This window comes from Clupea harengus, chromosome 3 (genome assembly GCF_900700415.2).
Source record: "Clupea harengus chromosome 3, Ch_v2.0.2, whole genome shotgun sequence".
Lineage (NCBI taxonomy): Eukaryota > Metazoa > Chordata > Actinopteri > Clupeiformes > Clupeidae > Clupea > Clupea harengus.
This window is the reverse complement of record NC_045154.1, coordinates 30,202,787-30,225,867: the sequence shown is the minus strand read 5'-3', so window position 1 is coordinate 30,225,867 and position 23,081 is coordinate 30,202,787. Positions and strand designations below refer to the sequence as shown.

Genomic DNA, 23,081 nt, shown 5'->3' with positions numbered 1-23,081 from the left:
TTCCGCAGATTTAGCTGAAATGTCGTTGCATTATAATAGAGGACAACCCTCTCCAAATCGCAGAGGTATACAAGGAAAACCATTAAAGCTGTCCTTGTGTTGCATGCCAGACAAAAACAGCATTCTCCCATAGAGCTTTCCCCTGCGTGTATGTGTGTGTGTGAGTGTGTGTGTGTCTGCCACACTCTGTGATGACAGGCAACAGCTCGGGGCCCTGAGAACTGAGTGTCAGGGACAAATGAGTGTGGCAGTCAAACAACAGACATGGGGAATACAAAACAGACTGAGCGAGAGAGAGAGAAAGAAAAAAAACCCGCCCTGAGCCCCTAGTGGAAATAAGTAGCCTGGAGTCTTCTGTGATGATTGTACCGCAGCGTACCATAAAGGCAGAGGACCCAAGGCTATAATATTCAGACAGAGGAGGGGGGTCAGAAGTATAGTGTTTACAGGTAGGGACGGGGAGTACAGCATGTCTGGAAGATATTGAAAATAACTGTTATAACCAACTGTTTCTCCATGAAAAACTACCGCAGGAACATCAATGTCTACTGAAATCACATCTAAGATAATCAATTCTAAAGAGACTGCGTATGACTAATGATACATTTTTTAATGCTACTTTCAAAGACAGGAAAACTGTTTATTCTAAACAGAAGGGGAACCAAATGGGCCTACCTAGACCCATTACTTGCACTTGCACCTACACAGAAGCACTTTTATGACATAGTCAGGGGGAGACAACAAGATGTCCCTTTTTTTTGGCCGTTCAGTTCAAAACCTAGAACACTAACATGTCAGTTGTGCACTCTTCTCCTCCTTCCCAAAAGAGGAACCTCCAGATGCACTTTAAGGGCACAAGTGTGAGAGATGAGATAAAACTTAACATTCCATATAAAGGTATGAGGAGAGAGTAAATGTGGCAATGTGGGAAGTAAAAGCAGGGGAGGAGGTGGCCGTGCTTCAGATGACATAACATGTAGGAAATAAAGGGTAAAGGGGGCATGAGAGCGGTGCTACAGAGGTATTACAGTATCCAGGGGTGGGACCTGATTACCCCTGTAAGGAGGGCAGATTGCTCTTGGGTGGATACTGCCCACTAGCACTTGCCTGACAGAGAGCAGGGGTGTTAGTCGGATCGTAGTCGGACCGCACATAGTCGGACAAAGGTGTTTACATGAAACGGATAATTCGATTTCAGTCCGACTAAGCCAGTTATTCGAATCCATGTAACCACGGTCAGTAGCTCAATGCAATAAGGAAGCAGCCCATCTCCTGCGAGTCAGAGTCCAAAGTTCCGAGAGAGCAATGTGGATAACACAGCAGCAGACACTCTTAGGTAGGGACAATGACAAAGAGGGCAGAGGGAGGAGGATTTGATTAGCTTCTGATTAGCTTCATGCATGTGTCTTTTGGGTACTGGTTGCTACTGTGTATGAAACATCAAGATACTGTTCACATGGCAGCAATTACACTGGTAGCCCCGTGACAGGGTTGAACATAACAACTCTGTGTCATTATCGCAGTCATCATGTTTGCTAATTTGGACACTGTGCAGATGTGAAGATTGGGCTGCTAATGGCGGCGAGGCAGCACAGCCTGATGCCTCCGGGCCTCCCTGACAGAGGTGGTGATTGAGCCGTGGCAGTCGCAGCTCTGCTGTCACCCCAGACAGAGGGGGTCAGGGGTAGGGGAGTTCTCCACCGAGACATCCCTGACATCCATCAGGGACCCGGGCCAAGGCTGCCATGACAAATATCCACAATCAATAGCAGCTGTCAGGGGCAACGCAGGACCACAGCTATGCTTGTCAACAGTGTCTGCTCACTTGGGGGTGTCGACAGTAGCAGGATAATTAATAGACTGGATCAATCAGGTGGAGAGTGAAGGCCAGTGCTCGTGCAATGTGAGTACGGCAAACCATTACACATGCAAACACAGAGACAGAATGGTCATTACCTGCCTATTAACTGGAGAATGGGCGCAGTGTGAAACTGAGGAGTAAAGTAAAGTAAAAATGTTGCGACTTTATTTGCATATAAAGTCAGCTAGATACCATGATGAATAAAAAAGGTCTCATAAACATGGGTACAGAGCATTAAGAGCAACTGAAGTGACATTGACTGATGGCTATGTTTTTTTTTTGTGCGAGCAAGATTGCATTTCAACACGCAGTGCAAAACAAAGAATACAAGCGCACATATAGTTTAAAGATAATAATTATAATGGCATTTTACACCACAAAGGACAAAGAAGTTCACTAATGGTGGTGGTTTGGATACAGAAGGTTGACAAGCTTTTGTTTCAATGGACTCATCTTCACATTTCATCAAATTCCATTAAATAAAAAATTTAAAAAAAATGCATCAAATCAAATTGATGAGTTGATACTATACATCTAATGTACAAACACACACGCATACACACATCCTCAATTTGACAGTGATTACAATTCTAAACTGTCATGTCACCAACCATTCGACATTGAATTTCAGTTTCATTTCACTGAGGGGGGAACCCGATTGAAGCTGTCCTTGAACACATAAACCCGCTAAATTATAACGAGTGACCCATCCATGCGTGGCAAGTTTTATGGCTACGCCGGGCAGGAACCAGCAGAGTGGAGTTTATACAGGGGGATTCCAGACTTCTCAAATTTTACCACTATAATAATACAAAGACCTTAAATAAATAAGCAAATATACATCAAGAGAGCCACTCTTAAATTCGAAACGTAGATCAAGTACAGTATTGCTGACAAGTTTGAGTACCCTTAAATGCACTTTTTTGATGAGTCTTTCAAAATGAGAAGCTTATGTGTTCTGGTACAAGAGCATATGATACTGGTAGCTCCAAAAGTCTTTTAAACAGATGTTCCTACAATGTAGTATCAATATGGCTGGGTCCAGGAGTTCATTCTCCAGTTTTCCAAGAGGAGGTCCAATGGACAAAAAATTCTGAATGATCTTCAGATCCGTTCATGATGCAGTCATTACTTAAGTTAGATGTTTTCTTTGTAGGAGAAGTAGACCAACGCCAGGGTAAAGTCTGGTGATGAGGTGGTGGTGCTCTCTCAGGAGGTCGGTGGGTTGGGCAGGTCAAAGACGATCGGGGGGTTGGTGGGCTGGTAGCTGGCTGTGCAGGTGGAGGAGTTGATGAACGTTGTGAAGCCGTCTGTCATGATACCATATCCTGGTGTGAGGAGAAAAAAAAAAGGAGGCAAAGAACGAAAAGGAGATGGAGTTAAAAATGTAGAGAAAAAGAGAGAGACAAAGATGGATAGATAGATAAATAGATAGAGTGTGAGAACAGAGCAGAGCAGAGCGTTGAGTATGTTCTCATGTTCTACTCCCGTGGTATCAGTAGATCAATGCTAGTGTCAGGCAGAGTAGCGTCAGCGCTAGATGAGCTGCTCACCCTCGTGGATGTGGCCGAAAGCGTGCAGCTTGGGACGAACTCTCCTCTGCACCGTGTTGAGGAGTTCCACACAGCCCACTCTCTGCAGATCCCTGGGGACCCAGTCCCGAAAACCTGAGGACATTAACAAAATGTCAAAAAATGGCTGTAGACTGTGTACAATATATTGATCAGAAAAACAGTCACATATGAATATTAAGGAGCTGTATGGAAATGTCTGCTGGGCCAGAGGCTGGTAAAATGCAGCTTCAGGACTTGCCTTGCAAACACCAACTACAGTAAAGTTGGCACGGAGAAAAGCGAGCTAGCTTGCTCACTCATGCATTTTGGCAGTATATCTGGCAATGAGCTCTTTGTGGGGTTTCTGACCTAGAGCACAAAACTACATCGCAAATAGCGATTTTTGTAGGCAAATGTAGGCTGAAGTATAGGGTGACATAGATCCAAACAGACCAAGCAAGTTTGTGGAGAACAATGTGGGAGATACAGTACGTCTATCTAACTGAAAAAGAAACATTTGTATTCTGCCTTTCAGCTTTCAAACATGTATACTTTGATCTCTAGTCAATTCCACAGCACACCTTTAAAAATTACAGCTTGTGCTATATGAAAGATATGTCTGTCATCCCAAAGGCACACTAATTTTGCAACGTAGCATGTATTAATTGATAGACATTCAACATGCATGGGCCATTACAGGCCTATCAAAGGGAATTGTCCTTAGGCAAAGAAGCAGGAATCATGCAGCTAAACCCTGCCGTATTAAAAAAGGCAGCACACAATGGACCCAACTAAAGTCAAGTCTTTACAAATCCAAGAGATGAGAATGAAAGAAAAGTTCTAAAAGATGAAATAAACTTGAAAACAAACAAACAAACAAATAAATAAATAAATGCATATTTACACCAATTTCATCAGGCTCTGATCATTCTTAGAAAAGAACACAAAGAATTGCTTTCCCAGGTGCCATAGTTGCAACGCTTGGGTAACACAACAAACAGGTTCACAGCACATTTCCTATTTTGCTACGTTTTGTCGGGGCTAAACGCGCACCTGGTTGCTGCTTTTGAAGTAGCGCTATTAAATAGTATTGAGTAAAAAACTATACCACAGGCACACAAGCCTTATGCTGTTGCGGTTATTTAACAGCGCTATTAAATGGAGTAGAAACTATGCCACAATGGCATAAGCGGCTCATGTGCTGGGAGGGTAAAATAATTCATCCACGTATTCTTATTTCTGCCAATTTAAAACCAAATGACCAATGAAATAGAAGGACATCATCTCAATAAGCGGGTTGCAGGACAAAGGGTCAAAATGCTCTCCTGGACACCTTGTCACCCTCGAAGCATCCACCACTTTCAGAAACAAATAGACAAGCATTGATTATCTTTGCTACGCCACATAACGATCAATTATATTGAGGAACATGGTTCAATATAAATCCGTAATTAGATAACACAGTAATATATGTTGGGGTTTAAAGCCTAATGCTATAGCAAGGGTCATTCATGTATATACTTTAAGGAGGCTTTATGTCTACCAGATAAATGCATATATTGCGTCTGTGTCACTGAATAAATAAAGTGTCTCACAAAATTCTCAAATAATGTTTTCGTATTTTTATGGGGTTTCCATATCTGAATCTAATGCATTTGCAAATGGTTAATCCTGCATTAGCAGCAGACAGAGAGGCTGAAACTACCCTCTATGGATTTGTCTGCAAAGTACAGACAGAGTACTTTACTGTGAGCTTTCTTTTTTTGTCATGAAAAGTGATGCAGACCGGCTCGATGCGTAGACGGCCGCATGAGTCATCAGGGAGGGTGTGGGGGGGTGGCTTACCGAGGGGGGGCCCATGAGTCATGAGGATGTCGATGCCCACGGGGACCTTGTTCCACTTGTCCAGTAGAGCCTGGCCGCGTGACAGGTTAAAGCCCCAGTTGTTAAACCAGGGGGTCCTACGGGAAACAAACACACAGACACACACGCACACACACACACACACACACAGAATAAAGAGCATGAATCTCAAAGCAACCTCACATCTCATCTGGCCAAGCACAACATAATTCAAACAGCAGCCAACAGTGCAGTTCTGTAACCCAACATCACTGAGGCCACTCGTTCAACAACGCCGATTACAAATGGAGGAATGTTAGTGAGGCTAGAGCCGGCAGCCAAAGGCCACCGGACATTTGACCGGCAGACTATTCATTTTCAGATGCTGGCTTTGGCAGCTTTGGCAAGGCACAGCGAGAGGTGAGAGGAGGAGGAGGAGGAGGAGGAGGAGCAGGCAGATTGATCAGGCCTGTCGGTGGCAATGAGTGTGAGCATGTTAATCAGAGTTTTATTCTCCCCCCCCTGGGACCCAGCTGCTCGCCAGCAGGCTGCAGAAAACATGACCAAGCACTCGCTGGCGTATTTATACAGCGCACACCGGGAGAACAGGGGCTCGTGCGCGGCTGCCACCGGATGGCTAACGCTGAGTGCCGCGTGTGTATGCATACGTCTGAATGTACATAGGTGGGTGTGGGTAAAGGGAGAAGGCCTGACATGCTAGCATGAGTAATGGGTGGCAGAGGAAGCGCTCCATTCTGTGGTTCAGAGGGATGGAGCTCTGCCGTAACTGGGAGAAGACAACAGACAATCCCATCCGGTCAGAGCTAATCCCAGTCACTCTCACTGCTGGAGCTGCAGAAGGGAGCGTCTGGAGATACAGAGCGGCAGCACAACAGGTGAAGATTTCCGCAAAAATGAAAAAAAAAAAAAAAAAATCCATTCTCAACATAACTAGTTGCGCCAACATTTTTATGGAGACAAAACCATGAATCGCATAGTGACACTTTCATATTAGGCCCTGCTGCACACTGGACATCGTTTGTATCAATGATGCCACATTCATTAGCACTGCCCATAATATGCTGTACACAGACACATCTGAAATCTCCTCATGCCATCCCTGCTGCCTGACGTTCTCTGTCAGATGTGGTGCCTTTGTGGGCTTTACACATCATGTGCACCAGGCAATATGAACATGAGGTTTGAGAGCAAGGGTGGATTGTGAGGGGGGGCTTAGAGATGCCCACTCAGGCAGGAAGTAGAGGCTGGGAGGGGTGGGAGTCTGGAGGCTTTCCCAGCAGCCTCTCTCAGACCTCAAGGCTCCCATCAGTCTCTGCAAACAATCTCGGAGCAAGGATGCTTTACACAAAACATCCACATTCTGAGGAAAATGAAAACAGACCACAAACAGAGGAAGCACCACTCTAATGCCCGTCGAAAGACGGCCGAGCGACAGCCTAACTCTCCTTTTTACATAATTTACTCTGTGACATCCAGAACACACACAATGGGGGGCATAGCAAAAGGTTTGGGCACGGCGCCATGAACAGATGAACACAGGGGAAACTGGGACACAAAACATCCAGCTCTTCCAGGTGGTATTCACAAACACACACAGACAGACTCCCACAGACCGAGAGGAATCAGCACTCTACAGCAGGCATACTCTAAAATGATCCTTTAAACCACAATGGGAACTTAGGCTGCATCTCAGCACTGAAGGGACTTGAGTTATATCAACATAAAGGGGGTTTGTTGTTTGCTGAACACGAGGCACGTTCAATTCATGAGCTGTTCTAGTGTTGGGTTGTCGTATTCAAATCTTCATGTTCATCTTCAGTGGCTCACCAACAAAAAGAATGGCTTTTCTGAATAGCAAGCCATGCCTGAGGTCTGAGGAGAGGTGTAGATTTAGGTGTATGGAGTGACAAGATAGCATATGAAGTGTGTGACTGAGCACCACCGGATTGATACAACCTGTCAAAGGGCACCATTCCAGTACCAACATCTGGTGTCAGGATTCGGGGTTGACTTGGGTTGGCCACGTTCCTTAAGCAAAGCACTACTCTCCTCCGGAAACCTATTAGGCTGAACTCTAAAAGCTCTTTCTTCTGATGTACAACAGGCAATGTGTTTAGTACGGATAACAGCAGAAACATGGGGATAGTATTTCCACAATTAAAAAGGCAAATGGAGTGAGAGGGAGAAAAAAAAAGAACCCTAGCAGATTCTATCAGCGCCGGGCACATCCGGAGATGATATATCTGGCCCCTATCGTTGCGTCCCCTGTAAAAGCCATCCTGTGTTTGTTGATCCATCAGGAGCCACGACTGCTGGGGCTCCTGCGAGGGGTGATAAGGAGCACGGGGCTACTATGACCAGGGCTGAGGAGGAAGACAGAGGGAGAGAGAGAGGGAGAGAGGGGGGGAGAGAGAGAGGGACAGAGAGGTTGAGATAGAGAGAGAGAGCGAGAAAGAGAGAGAGAGAGCGAGAGAGAGAGAGAGAGAGAGAGAGAGCGAGAGAGAGAGAGAGGGAGAGAGAGAGAGAGAAAGAGAGAGAGCAGCCTGGCTGGCTAGCTGTGGGGTTTTAAGTGGGGCTGGCAGACAAGCTGCTGGGCTGGTGATTGATGGCAGGGTAAATAAAGCTGAGTGGCTCCTTTAGAGGCTGGCGCGCCGGCCCGTCCTCAGGGGGGCAATCCTTCACCGGCCGTTAGGCTCAGAGGCACGCGGGGGCAGCCTCCGCACCGGCTCTCTCTGTCCCACCTCCCACCTCAATCTCAATCTCAATCACCAGTCCCACCACCAGACCACCTTACAAAAGCCAGACGGCAGCTACCGTGGCACTTGTCTATCACTGGGCTGTCACTGCACACACACACACGCACACACGCACACACGCACACACGCACACACACACACACACACACACACACAGACACACACACACACACAAACCCATGGACCTTCTAACCTGAGGAACAGTTAGGAGGACTGAATTCCATTTTGGTTTCAAGAGATTAGACCAGAAAAACTAACAACTGCCAAAAACTCAACCATGATCTCAGCTTTTGAGAAACCGATCCGACCCCATTTGAAGACGTAGGCCTAAGCATTCCACCCTTTCCATCCAAACACCAAACGCCCCACCACACCCGCCATGCCACCCATGCAACCACCCCTTGTACACGTGATGTCTGCTTCAACCCCAGCACAGGCAGCGGCAGCGGTGGGCTGGGCAGCCAGCTGTTCCAGCTCTGAGAGGCCTGCCTCCTCAGGGTTATTCATCAAGCAGCCCGTGGCACAGGCGCTGGGACCTCCCCTGTGCCCACAAGCCTGGAAGGAGCATTCAAATACCAGTCCTGCTCTGGCACAGAGAGCACTGAGACGAGAGTGGTCCCACGCTCTACAGAAAAGGAGTTAGAGAAAGAGTGTTTGAGTGTGTGTGTGTGTGTGAACATACTGTGTGTGTGTGAGGGAGAGGGAGGGAGGGAGGGGGATGGGGGGCGTGGGAGCAGGGAAGAGGCGAGAGAGAAACAGACAGATCTCGACAGCCACGGGGGGGAAAGCCGGGGAGAGATCAAGTGCGAGACGCGGAGTGACAACGCAGGCTCTATCAGTGCACCGCCGGGTCTGTGAGCACCACACCGCAGTGCCCGTGAAAACACACACAAGCTCACGCAGTCACATCCGCTTAACATGGAGAGCCTGAGCTTTTGAGGAACATCCATCCATCCCTCCAGCTCTCTCCTCCTTCCGCTGGTGACGGCGTCCATCCCCAGCCGCCGAGCTCGAACAGCCTGAAGTTAGCTGCGTTCCCCTGGCTCCCGCCTTCCTGGTTTCTCCATCAGGGGGCATAACAAATCCACCCACCCCTCCCTCTCTCTCTCTCTCTCTCTTTCTCTCCTACTCACACACTAGCTGCAAGCCCCCTCAGTGAAATCAATCACCCCACTTGTTTACGAAAGGGCATGTGACTGGCTCCTTCATAGGTCATTAGAGTTGTTGTTGTTGCCGGGCTGATGCTCATTATAAAGCACTTATTTTATGTCATTATGCTGTAAGGCTGCTAATGGCGCTGGGAAACAAACAAACACATGCACAGACATACACACACACACACACACACACAAACACACAGACACAGGCACAGATACACAGGCACAGATACACAGACACCCACACCCACACAAACACAGAGTAAGAGGAGAACTGGTACGAACAGCTCACAGCAGCAGTGGTGACTTCACCTTCCCAAGCCCCCGGCGTATGCAAATAGAGAGACCCAGCGGAGGGAAAACATTTGTTTAAGCCTCGCTTCCTGTTTGAAGGTCCTCTCTGTAGAAGCAGCGGTGGCTCACCTCCTAACTCATGTACAGCCGCCGGGAGCCTCAACCTCCCTCGCTCCGTTCCTTCTGCTCACCCTCCCTCCTTCTCACCCTCCATCTCTCTCTCTCCCTGTCTCTCTCTCTCTCCCTGTCTCTCTCTCTCTCCCTGTCTCCCTGTCTCTCTCGCCCTCTCCCTCTCGGTCCCTCCCTCTCTGTCTCTCTCTCTCTCCCTCCCTCTCTGTCTCTCTCTCTCCCTGTCTCTCTCGCCCTCTTCCTCTCTCCCTGTCTCTCTCTCTCTCCCTGTCTCTCTCCCTCTCTTTCTCTCTCCCTCTCTCCCTGTCTCTCTCCCTCTCTTTCTCTCTTTCTCTCTTTCTCTCTCCCTCTCTCCCTGTCTCTCTCCCTCTCTCTCTCTCTCTCTCTCTCTCTCAGCATACGCATGTGGAAGAGGGACTCTTTTGCTCTTATGTGTGACGTACTCACCCAAACCAAGCCAAACAAAACACCCCCAGTGCCCCCCTCTGTCATCCCCACATGCAGTCCCCTTCCCCAATCCCCTCCGTCTGCTGTGCCCCTCGCAGAGGGCCCCTCGGGCTGTTCTCTGCCCTGCCTGGGTACCCCGCTCGTGGTGCCTCAGCGGGCTCCTTCCTGGTCTGGGAACAGTTGCCGCTGCTGCCAGTGATGACAGCACTGAATGGGAGTAAAGTGGGCTGTGTGATGGGTGTGGGGAGGGGGGGACTGAAGTGTGCATGAGTTCCCAATTAATGATGACAAATGACGACACCTCAAGGTAAGGGGTCACTTCATAATCGGGTTTGGGGGTCGGCCCACAGCAAGCAGATGTGAAATATTCCGTAGAGCTAACAACTGGGGAGTTTAAAAAAAAAAAAAAAAAAAACGGAAAACAAAAACACGAAACAAACTAAATGAGGTCTTCCATTTGGTTAGTTCCTGTGGTTCCTGGAGGCACTCAAGGAGGCACAAAGAGAGCACTGTGTGCTGAAGTTAAAGGAGGATACATTTAGGGGAAAAAGAACTACACCTCACCTGGGCCTTTTCAAACTCAAGACTGTGGTCTGAGCAGTTGGCCACAACGGTGTCATCACAAACACTGACATTAGAGCTGGGCAGTGAGATTCACTCTGAGCTGTCAACTTCAGTCCTCATCTGACACTCACACACACAGACACTCACACACACAGACACACAGACACACAGACACACAGACACACACAGACACACACACAGACACACACACACACACACACACACACACACACACAGACATGCACCAGACTGCACAGCCTAACCTCTGCACCTCTGGCTCTGTTCCAGTTCCCATCCATCTGACTGACACACTAAAATCGGACAGGAACTCTACCATGCAGATGAGACTGAGACCACGGCCAGTTTCAGCAGTCGATAACTGCCGCTGCCCGTGTGGGCATTTGGGTCGAGTGGGATTGAGTCTGCCTGTGCCGTCCCACACGCCAACGGACACAACGGACACAACGGACACAGATGCGCTGACCGCGGCGGGAAGGTTTTTGGTTTCCTCCTTTGATCCGTTTGAAGTGTTGAAGCCTGAAAGCCGGCGTAACGGTATGGTTTCTGAGGCAACCATGTGACCACGCCCTCCGGCCCCCTTCCTCTTTCCCTCTCTTGCTCTTCCCCTGTGTCCTGACAGTCACCCAGACTGAACTCGTCGGGTCACATGACCAGAGTCTGCCTCGGGGGCGTAAGAGGATTAGGGGAAGTCTTTGATTCTCCAAAAGCCCAGCTCACCAGCACCCAGCCTGGCCCTCCGAGGCCTTAATCAAACCAATCACGGCCGTTCGACGGCTATATGACACACATATCACCCGGGTTATGGGGGGGGGGGGGGGGGGTGGGAGGGGGGGCGGTGTCTGCCAGAAACTCTGAGGGATTATCTGATATCTGATGCAACTCTGCAGAGTACTATATAAGACTAACACCAACTCTCAAGTATGGGATCCAAGGTCAAGGTCTTCTGTTGGTACTAGAAAGAATCAAGTCAAGGCAGAAAACAAAGTCCCAGCGCATTACACTGCATATGACATTGGTGTAATCTGGACATGAACATGACTTGTCTTGAACTGTAGACTGTCTGTAAGCCTGGGACTACTTTCACTGGGGGATGCCGTGGGGCCCTGGACATGACCTCTGTGATGACTGGGGGCCCAGGGTGGCAGGGGTCACGGTGGCTTGCTGTGAGCCGGCCCTCAGAGGGGCTCTCGGGGGTCAGGCCCCCCCGTTTTGATCCCTCGCTCACAACAAAGGGCCAGGATGTGTCGGGACAAAGGCCACATCCTGCCATAGAGGCTGGGAAAAAAAAGTGCGGCAGCCCAGAAGCGAAAGCCGCAGACCTCCCATCATCATCTCTCTCCTCTCAATGCCTTTCCACTCACAACGGCTTTGACTCCCCACCAAGATAATCATTCCACTCAGTGGCTGAAGACGGAGATGAAACATGTGGGTTTTCTTGGAGGTTTTTTTGTCCCAGCATTTAAAATGTCTTCCCCAGATTTCATAAAAATGGCTGAACTGCCAAAAATACACCTTTTGAAGGGAGAGATGAACTGTTTCGACTTAAAGACCTCCAAGTGTGTCTCGCAGAAGAGACAGACACACACACACATACAGGCAGCTTCTGCCAGTTGCATGAATCGCGTATTTGAACAAAGAATGATCTTGTCTGTCTACCTGCAGCCGATCTCCAATGATGGCAAGCCTCCCAAACTCACATACGGATTCAAGGTTACGTCAATCCCCCTCACTCTCCTAAATGACTTTCTGCGAGACATCCATCTACACGTACGTTGTAACTCAAACTCCTGCCAGACGCCTCCCCAGAGGAGACAGTGTGCCTGTCTGCTTATGTGCTTGTGTGAGAGTGTGTGTGCAAGAGAGACAGACAACTAGGGAATGAGGGGGGGGGGAGTCCTTTTGAAAAGGAAGAGACAATCTGTGTGTTGCATTTTGAGGGTTTATTATGTTCTGAAAGATTACAGGCTCTGGTGTAATTGAAGGATGTGGCTGTGTGCACTCTGATGGACAAGTCTGGCCGGGAGGACTCTGGGAACGCTTGGCCCTGACGTGTAGAGACATGCTCACGTCTTTGAGGTGTGGGAGAGTTCCAAGCACGGTTGACTGTGTTCGTGTCAGTCCAGGAAAATAATCTAATAACCTCAAATAAACCTCCATTTAATGCTGTGAACTCCCACACCTGAAAGGGACACATGCGCGGCTGTTGCATGCGTGCGTGGCTGACTCAGTGGTCGTTGAAGAAAGTAAATGCAAATCCTTAGACGGACTCACACAGACTCCATTTCATGGTGTATGTGACCGTCCACGCATGAAGAACACAGACCGAGCTGTTGCGTGTGTGTGTGTGTGTGTGTGTGTGTGTGAGGTCGACCCCGCAGCGTTGTGACAGACAGCTCAGCGCTGGCTCATCTTGCACCGTTAGCCAGCCATAAATCAGGTCAGACTGTCAACAGTTACTGTACTGGCTGCCCAGACATATGCTGCGGACACTCGACTCAGCATAAAAGAGACGAATGAGGTCAGTCCAGTCCAGTCTGACCAGAACCCCCAGAGCAACCACACATCTTATTACAGACTTAAATAGGTCCATTCCAAAAATAGGCCTAACAAAATAACCAAGCAGGGCACAACTTCACAGGATGGGTCAGCCATTATCCCGTGTTAGCTTTATGCCTTGTGGGAGGACACAGAGGCAAACCGCTCTCACATGGCCCACACAGCTGAGCCCTCGGTCTGGAAGTACGTTTCAACCAGATGAGCTGTAGGCTGAAAAGCTCTCTGAACCTAAGTGGAGAGGGAGCAGGGGGAAAAAAAAATGTGGTCTGAAAACTCAACAATCAGAAGTCAATTGCACTTGACAGTAGAATAGCCCGACAGAGTCTTTCTGTCCCCAGTGAAGCTTACTCGCTTTTGAGGAACACTTATCCCTGTCCGCCAAAGCCGCTCAACTACATAACAGTGAGTGCCTCTATGTTTCTGTATAAATGCATTACACATGAGAAATGAACCTGCTAAATCCAATCTTTTACAATGCCGTCTCAAAACAAAGCCAACATGAGTGAAATATCTAGAGTTTTACTTGTGTTTTCGTTTACCTTTACTTATGTTTTATGCAATTCATAGAAACTGCTACCAAATTTTGAATTTCAAAGAGATAATGGAAATCCATCTGTAAATTGATACAAAAACATAATAGGACGGCCCTGTGTATTTCAGAACGCTGGAGAATAGCTAACGCAGTGGTTAATCGCAAGTGTTACATTCTCTCATGAGTGTTAATTACATTAGAATAGCAAGGCTTGAGATACTCACCAGGGTGCACCATATATCCTGAATCCCTTGACTGTGGTTTCTGAGTCTTGGAGGTAAATACAGTTTGTGAGCATAGACTGCACATTGTCAAAGTCCTCAAGTTTCAACTTGGAGATGGAGGGGAAACGGTAGTAGTCCTGCTTGACCAGCTCTGACATAAAGTCCTTATCAAAGGTCAGCTCGTGGTTCCCAGCGATGACAACCTTGGTGTCAAAAGACTGACTACCTGTGGCGGGTAAGAAAAAAAAAGTAGAATTCATATTTGCAAACCATTTGGAATGTTAAACATTTTTTAACAGATTACCGACACAGACAAGAATGTCCTAAAATGGAATGTCCAGAGAAACTGTGGAACAAAAAAGCTACAAAGCCAGCCGGAGACATGTAATAATTACGCTTGCATATATTTCACTATCTGCTTCCCAAGCGAACCGTGATCCAGAGAGGATTAACCACTGGTCATTAATCATGGCCATCCCCTCATATGCTCACCCCTTCCCATTCATTCCCATCCCTGGCAGGAGCTCCGCTTTCAGATCATGGTCACAAGCCAGTGCCCCTTGTGTTAATAAACCTGGATTTAAAAGCCAGGTCTGTGGCCAGAAAAGTCCTCTTAATCCATAGCGAAAACTACAGCTGCCGTGGCAAGACTGAGTCACGTAACCTGAATATGATAAGGATTATAATAGGGCCCTGGCTTTGTGCAGTGGTTCAGAAACTGTGGAGGCTTTCTGCGAGATAAGAAAAGAAATGTAAATGACTGGCTTTTCAGGCTCAGGAGAGCTGGGGGATATTTCAGAACATCGGAATGTCGTTCACATTTACATTACACTATGAGCCCCCACCCTGCCTGCACAGAGTAGGCCGAAGGGAAAATGCTTTGATATTTTCATACACCTAAGTTTCTAAATAGTTTGACAGGTTAAAAGAGGCTGGATTGAGGAGCACTGCTTGGACTGTCGGGCGTCTGTAGTCAAGAGACAAACGTTTTAAATGAAAGCCCTGCTCTTGACTCACGACCTTTCATGAACCAATCAGGTGCCTTTGTAATAGAGGATTCTGACTGTATTTGACATGCATATAAGTCAGTATCTTTTCACATTTTTCGAAATCAGCAATATCCTTATCCTGAATATCCTGAAGGAAAATAAGAAGGGCCTCTTAACCTGGTACCTCAATCATTACACTGGCAATAAAAGTTTGTTCGAACAGTGCAGTACAGTACAGTATTTAAAACTGAGGTCAAAAGGTAAAGGAAAAGACATTTCTTCAAACCAAGAGGGATGAGAAATCTCCTTTTGTGTGAACCTTGAAACACAAAAGTACGGTTGAGACAAAGGGCTGACGAGTCCTTCATAGAAGGCTTGGTGGATCACACTCTAACAGGAGAACACAAGAACACCAGCATTACATCATAGCATTACAGATTATTGTGTCACACAAAAAAAAAAAAAAACATTCAGTCCTCTGTGGATTGATGGCTATCAGGTGAGCATGAAGCAGAGAAGAGGGAAGTCCTTACCTAGCCAGTCATTAAACTTCTTAACCTCAGATGGCAGGCCCAGCTCTGTGAAGTCGCCCGTGTGGAGCAGGACGTCGCCGTACGGCATCTGGATGCCATCTGTCCTTGAGTGTGTGTCCGAGACACAGACAAAACGAGTGTGACCTGCAGGTTTGGGGGCATCGTAGGGGGTGGGCTCCACCCTAGTGTAGACCAAACAAACAAATACACACAACTTGACTGATTACCCATGTCAAAGTTATTTCTGTTATTTTCTGCACAGGCGAACAGCCACAGGACTTTCCAGCTTCATCAGCTTTAGACCCATGTGGTACAGGTCTCTTCTGGCAAATTCAGGTCAGGAGGATACATTGCCCTCTCAAAGAGCTATAGATTAATGATGTCTGAACAATTCGATTTTTACACCTGCTGGCTAACTGTGGACACCTATTCATTTCCAAGTAAGACCAGTGTGCATGTGAAATCTATGAATAGCACAGCCCACTCCAGTTTTCTTTTCACCAAGCTGTTTGCTGCCATAGAGCGAACCCTAGTTACCTCAGCAACATATCACACACAGTGATTCTACTGTGGAGCCCACAAACCTAACTGGGATTGTGGATACCAAACCGCTCAACATAATTTCAATCTCCTCAACAACACAACATTCTCAGTCCCTAATCGTAGGCATGAGCTCCCAAGAGACAGGACTGGACGGCTGCCCAATGCAGACGGATGAACTGAAGACGCAAATCACAGATTAACAGAGGACTTACTCTTGGCTTCCAAGACCTGATTCCGGAAATTGTAATGTTTCGAGACAAAAGTACGAAAATTCTGTATGATCCACAATCAGATTACTGACTCTCCTGGTTGGTTGCCCATGCAAAGTACTTCATAGATAGCCTGCTTATATTCAGTTTGCACTATGCTGTAACGTAGCTTTAGGCAGCTTGCTTTTTGTACTTAGTTAATGCATGTTGTGAGTGTGTATAAACTCCGGATCCAGAGTGACACCTGCCTCCACTGCGCAGGAGGCCGAGCTAATCACCTTGCCTGGGCACTCATTACATCTCAATCATTACCAGTCAATAGCCCAGTTCCTCACAATTGACTGGCGACCCCACAGGTCAAAGAGACGCTGTTGAGAGGCTAATCAACTGCAGTCACCTCTGACCCCTCTTCAGCTAATAAATACAAGAACAGACAGAGGTCTGGCCCTGTACCTGTCAAGAAAATGGCAATTCGGCCTTAAATGGCTTTTGAGGAATAAAACAGGGCAGATGTCCTTGTTGCTCGCTAAAGCCAAACCGCATTAGGACAGAGATGTAGGGCTTTTGTCAGCTGTGAGGGACATGTACTATAGAACAATGGTTCCCAAACTTTTCATAATGACCACATGGTGCAGAGACTTAGACACTCACATATTAGGCTACCTGTGATTTTACTTTATATATACACACACACACACACACACACATATATATGTCCATCAGCTATTTCATTACATTATCTTAAACATTATTTCTACATTTGGACAGTTAAAACATTTTTTTATTTTATTTCATGTATGAATTAAACTTAAATATTTTATCAGTTAAATATTTGATTTCATCAGAACTCTCTAGTTATAGGCTACTCGGCTGTAAGAGCAATCCAAAATGAGACCCGTGGTTGTTCAGGATTCTTATTCAGTTTTTTTCAACCTGAGCCTGCATCCCTCTTGCTGTGTCTCCGCCAATTGTGTTGAGGTAAGCTACGTACTTCCAAGTAAGTGCGGATGAAAACGTCTGGAGGTATGATGAGGTTGTAACGAGACCAGAGGAACTATATTCAATGCAGATAATGGTGAGTTGAAGAAAAACCCGAGGAATGAGCAGCAGGTTTTTCATAACCTTGAGGGAGATCTGCACAATATTAGCTGTCACTTAAGTCTTTATATAGGAAGTTTCATGAAGTGTTTTTTCTCCTTCACAGGTTTAACAGCATGACTATGAATCGAATCAGAGTGGGGGAAAAAAAAATCATATAAAGACGAGGAAAGTGCAACACGGGGAAGTGTTCAAGAACCATGAACCACCAAGCTGTAAATCTTGTGTTAAAATGACCTCCATAATTTCAGATGAAATGCTTGAATCTTAAATTCATAGAGTCTTTCGCTTAGTATTTCAAAGGCCTGTGGTTGAAGCATTTTACATGAATCAGGTTTTGTATGTCCTAATACATTCTATCCCCCCGAGAGTAGAACATTTAGCAGCTACAGATGTTACAAGAAATGTGAGGCCAGATGTCCAAACTCTGTGGTCTTTGTCTTCTCCAATCAATACAACAATCAATCGGAGAATCAAACAATCCATCAATATCTCAATTTAACCAATAGCCTACTTGTGTTAAGTACTCTGCCAACGACAAAAAGGAATGAGTCATATGAGGCCACAGAGAAAGTGAAATCACACACACACACACACACACACACACACACACACACACACACACAGAGAGAGAGAGAGAGAGAGAGAGAGAGAGAGAGAGAGAGAAGGCACACAACTACTCCATACTCACATGTGGACATGTGGCGGCTGGAAACGGCTCTGGTTGATGTTGTAGTGGGTGAAAGCTTGCGTGGGGTTAGTGCTGTACTCATCCACCGAAATGCTGGCCTTGCTCTGAGACGTGATCCTGTGAGCCATGGCTTAGTTGAAGGGGACATGAGCAGGTCACAGTGGTCCGGGTTCCAACTCACGTGGCAGCATCCTCCAGAGGAATGGTGAATCAGGACTCGTCCATCTGAACAGGAGAGCCACAACACATTCAGTATATGTAAACTCATGAACTTTTTCTCAATGAATTTGAACGCAGAAATCGTGGCCCACAAACAATAGCAATACTGTGATGCAGTGAGAAGAGGCAAAGGCTCAAAGGCCACACCCTCTAACAGACGTTCAAACATTCAGTTATCTCAGGAGAATCACATCATCTTTACAGTCAGCAAGACTAAAAACAATAAAACGTATAGTATATAAGTTACAAAATATTAGCATATTTAATTTCCACTAATACAAGTATAAACAAATGTCAGGGCTGCAAACAAGCAAAAAGATCAATATCTAATTAAATGTGCAGTCGGCGATTCTAATCCCATACACTTTTTGTCATGCAGTATCATTTTATTTTTGGACCCCCTTTAAGACTGGGCCCGACTGCGTCTACATCCCTTGCACCCCCTACAGCGCGGGCCCTGCCTATACCTAACGGCACTGAACTTGACCTTGCCCGCGCATACCTTCATCGATTAGCCTCAAAATATTTACTATGAATATCTGTTCCTCATTACTGTGAGCAGTGCATCAATATTAATACACTACATTTTCAAAAACCCGAGGACGATTAATCTTCATAATTCTCAATATTTCCACTGGAAATTTCGCCTACATCTGACTCTTTAACAGCGTTAGAAAATATAAGTGTATCTACATGCTACAGTAGTCTAACGTTAAACAAAACTCCCCTAATATACTTTCGGGTTATCTTACCACCCATGACTGAACTTCGCCCTAAATACCTGACTGCAGTTACAGTCTTAAAGAAAATATGGTTCAAACATGAAACTTGACGGGGCTAACATCAACCAATTGACCGACACTGAAAGACTCGACAATTATAACAGCCCCATACCTAAACTCACTGTAGAGTTCTTGTCATTCATCAGTGAAATCCACAACCAGGTTTTGTTTACTTGAATACACGTGAATAAGTTTCTGATAAGAAACGACAACTTATGTCATACTTTCAAGGATAGGCTTCTATACACCAAGCTGAACCTTTGACACCATGTATTACACAGACCGACGGTTTACCACTTCTCCAATTGCATTGTAACGTGCCGCAAATCGCAAGAAACGACTGAATGGCAAAATATAAAACTACTTACATTGCTATAATCTTATGTCATAGTTATTGTAGCTATTATAATATGCTACGTTATTGCAACTGACAGACGATACGCGACGGCCGACAGATATCCTAGTCTTTCTCCCTTGTACATGACAAACCAAATCAAACCCAAACGCTTTGTGCCTCGTTATACGCGCGATTTCCTTCTGAAACGGCTGCTAAATACCTTCTTCCGCGGTCCGAAATGTGTCGCGGAGAGCTCTCTGCGTGATCTGGAACGATATTCCGCGGGAAATAGGTTGGATTTCGATACCTTGACAGGCTAAGGTCGTGGCGGGCAGGGCAGAACCTTCGACCCCGAGGGTCTCTCCTCTGGCTTTCACTGAAATGCGACAGACGAAGTGGGAGGGAGAGATAGAGAGACAGGGGGAGATAGTAGCTTCGGTGTGGGAGGAGGGGGAGCCCGAGAGAGCAGCTGTAATGAGCGCGAACTGCCACTGGGGTCAAGGAGCATGGTACAGTAGCAGCAGTTAGCCTCACTGGACAACAATGCATACGGATGGTTTCATTGCAACTGTTGTTGGCCTCGCGGTGTGCGGTGAATTTTAAAGTAAAACATTGTCTTTGAGGTGAAAACACTAAGGTAACATTGTAGCCTACACACTCGACAGCAGTGATACACTTAATCCACCCCAGTCAAGTAGGCTACTTTCAGGCTTCTTTTGGCAGAAGACATAGCTTACATTATTCCTATTTTATTTTAGAAATGAATCTTACGTCATACATTTCACAAGAAGGATACAGTGGTCTAAGCAGCCTATGATCCTATTGACCCCCATGGACACTACTGCTCAGGAAACTGAACAATCTTTTTTGTTGTGATATGACAGGACTGATATATGATTTGAAACAATATTATGATTAAATCCAACATTCTATGATAAACTCAAAACTCATATTTTACATTGGTTCTGACATAAAATCAAGATATGTGGAAAGGCTATTTATATTTTGTTCTGTTTGACTTGGATGTGTAGGCTTTACATGCATTCATAAGATTTTATCAGTCACATTTTAAAACACTTGGTATCCTTTTATGTTTCTTTAACTGATATGTGCCTTTTGAATCAATGTATTGACTCAAATCTATCAGTTATTACACTCCTGGTATTGACAGCTGCCTAAGCGATCCCGGAAGTGTAGTTGTTTTACAGGATGGCAGATTTACTTGTATGTCTGATTAGTGACCACAACCTGTGACCTCAAAGATCATGGTGATGAAGCCGATTGTCTAAGCATCTCCCACATGTTATTCCTGTGAGTTTCCTCCATTGCCATTCCTCATTGACCAGCTCCTTTTAAAGAAATCAACTCTTACATGAGCTAATTGATTTAAACCATGTACGCATCTATAAGATGCCTTGCTCCTGTAGCCACTGATAACAGTGATACTGCCATTCACTCTAATATCTTCTCATATGAAATAACTGAATATATGTATTGGATTTACATTTATTTTGAAGCTGTTTGTGTGGAAAAGCTGTTGTCATTTTGAGTGTGTGTGGGTTCATTTTTCCCCCTCGCCGTGCCACTTGAAGAATTCAGGTATGTGATTCATGTCAGAACACAAGGAGAAGGAGGGGGGGGGGGAGGTCAGGATGACAGAGGGCTTCACTTCCATGGCAACCAGACTGTTCAGTGTTCCATGCCGTCTGTCCATGCTTTGAGCTCCTCCACGGTAGGCTGCAGGAAGACATGCCACCACCAAGGCTTTCATCTGAGTCTGAAAGAGTGCGTGTACAAAGACATTCAGATTGGAACAATAAGCAGTGCCTCTGTGACTTCAAAGACCCCTCCGCGCTCTCTTTATTAAAACGCTAAAGTTGAGGCACAAGGATTTCCTTGGTTGCCAATTACTTCAGCGGTCAGAGGAAGACGCTTTAATCTGCCATTGTATCATTATTCTCATCGAGTACAATTCATGACGCCATATGGCCGCTGTGTTGACACGACACGTTTATTTTGTCTCGTTCCAAAAAAGGGCAGTTCTTGTGAAGACATCTCACAACTTTAGTACATTCTTACCCACAGAATAAACGACCGTCAGCTGACCTCTAAAATAATGATTAAGGGAAGAGATCCATATTCCAGGGGAGATGAATCAATACGTGCTTATTTGACAGAATGCTTGGGGGACCAGTCTCAGCGGCAGCATCAGGCCACTGGGTCGCGGGCAACCCCTGTTGGGACAGAACAATTGCAACAGCCTGGCCCGGACCCTCCCTCTGGAGAGTATTGACTAGGCACAGCCGCCGGGGTAATTAGTTGAAGGGGAGACTGGCCCTCCCACTGCTCTAACTCCCCAGCTACCCACCGCCGCCTGCATCCAAACTATTCTTAAGCAGAGTCATTGTCTGGGCTGCCAGATGAAGCTTTGTGCTTCCCCTTTGGCCCTCCTCTGTAGCAGTCTGTGGAGCGCTTGGCTACCGTGGAGTAAGTGTACTGTTTGTCAAATGTTTCGGTTGTGGCAAAAAAAGCCTTCCTTATGTTGTATTTCCTTTCCTTCCTTAAGTATGATTTCAGGCCACTCTCAAGTGTCATGTTTAGGACGCATCAAAATGTATACGCAGACAATGGATGTACTACATTCTACATTTCACAATATCATTTCTTGGTACGCTGTGCATTTCATCTTACCATACACACATTTAAAAAGTATGCTATTCCTTCATGATTTATGTATTATTCATAATCAAGGGCAAAGTTCATTTTGCTCCTGTTTGAGGTTGGTAGACCCAGGTCATGTATTTCTGTGTTAATCCAGTCATTTGAAATGTGTCCAGACTATGATAAAGAACAAGATTCCCTTGGCCTCTGCCACATGGGTTTAACCTTTGGCCCCTCTTAAGAAGAAGTGTTTGTCACCTTTGACCCCTTCAATTATTACAGAAGGATGTCTAAGAGAATTCCAATGCCATCATTGACCGACATAGCCTATCTTTTAGAAGGGATAAGATTGGTTTGGTAAGGAATAGTCCCTTTCTCCCCATATGATTCTTTTATAGCTAAATGTAATAATGTAATCAGATAATACAGTTCTATGGCCTTTTGACTTTTCTATGAAATATTCCATGGCATGTAGATTCTGCACTAACAGCTATGACAAATAATACTTGAGGAAGACTCAATTAGGTCACTTCACTCTAAATCAAGATGGTCACAGCTTCAATTGATGCATTTAATTTGAATCTGCAAATAATGAGTAAAAAATCATAGTATCCAAACAGTGTTAAGAGCCAGCTATGTTATACAAGACTTCCACACAATACAAAGAAACTGGTACGTATTACTGGTAAAGGTGATGTCGTCTTCTCCAGACATAAAGGCTGCCAATGACAGCTGATACCGAGCAATATCTAGCAGGTTGTTTTAAGACTCTTTTCCAGTCTTGCCATTTGCACCACCCCAAACACAGAGCATGAGCATGAACATGCCCTAGACTACCATCTATCAGAACAATCAAATTAAAGCTGTAGCCACACTGTGTGCAGGCATTCAGTACAGGCTTGTATTTTAACAGTTTGTCAGTGAAGCATAAGTCCATGTAGGCATCAAAACAGAAGCCCATCTCAAGAATCATAACATATTTAGCATTTCATTTATCATAACATCAGGAGTATTGGGTGAATCCATAATAACCTAAATCACACTGCTTGTGTTAGACAACCA

General features: G+C 45.9%; 1 protein-coding gene across 2 annotated transcripts; it reads right to left on the bottom strand.

The window, feature by feature from the left end:
- Positions 1 to 2,004: 2,004 nt before the first annotated feature.
- LOC105910387 (metallophosphoesterase MPPED2-like) lies at positions 2,005 to 19,797 on the bottom strand. Of its 2 annotated transcripts, none has more exons than XM_012839101.2 (7): positions 19,579 to 19,797; positions 18,021 to 18,245; positions 15,480 to 15,661; positions 13,958 to 14,183; positions 5,260 to 5,375; positions 3,415 to 3,528; positions 2,005 to 3,189 (listed from the first exon to the last, which is right to left on the bottom strand). In XM_012839101.2, the coding sequence occupies exons 2-7, from the start codon at positions 18,146 to 18,148 to the stop codon at positions 3,071 to 3,073; spliced, it is 885 nt and encodes a 294-aa protein (XP_012694555.1). In that variant the 5' UTR covers positions 18,149 to 18,245; positions 19,579 to 19,797; the 3' UTR covers positions 2,005 to 3,070. The 2 variants fall into 2 exon arrangements, with proteins under 2 accessions (XP_012694555.1, XP_031421210.1); XM_031565350.1 differs by having other exon boundaries at positions 19,666 to 19,797.
- Positions 19,798 to 23,081: the final 3,284 nt, after the last annotated feature.

Bases quoted from the DNA above. Each gene is read 5' to 3' on its own strand.
- LOC105910387 (XM_012839101.2), bottom strand. From the start codon at position 18,148: ATGGCTCACAGGATCACGTCTCAGAGCAAGGCCAGCATTTCGGTGGAT. The intron at 5,376-13,957 runs GTGAGTATCTCA...TGTTTCCCGTAG, and splicing joins AGGATATATGGTGCACCCTG to GACCCCCTGGTTTAACAACT. The intron at 3,529-5,259 runs GTAAGCCACCCC...TAATGTCCTCAG, and splicing joins GACTCATGGGCCCCCCCTCG to GTTTTCGGGACTGGGTCCCC.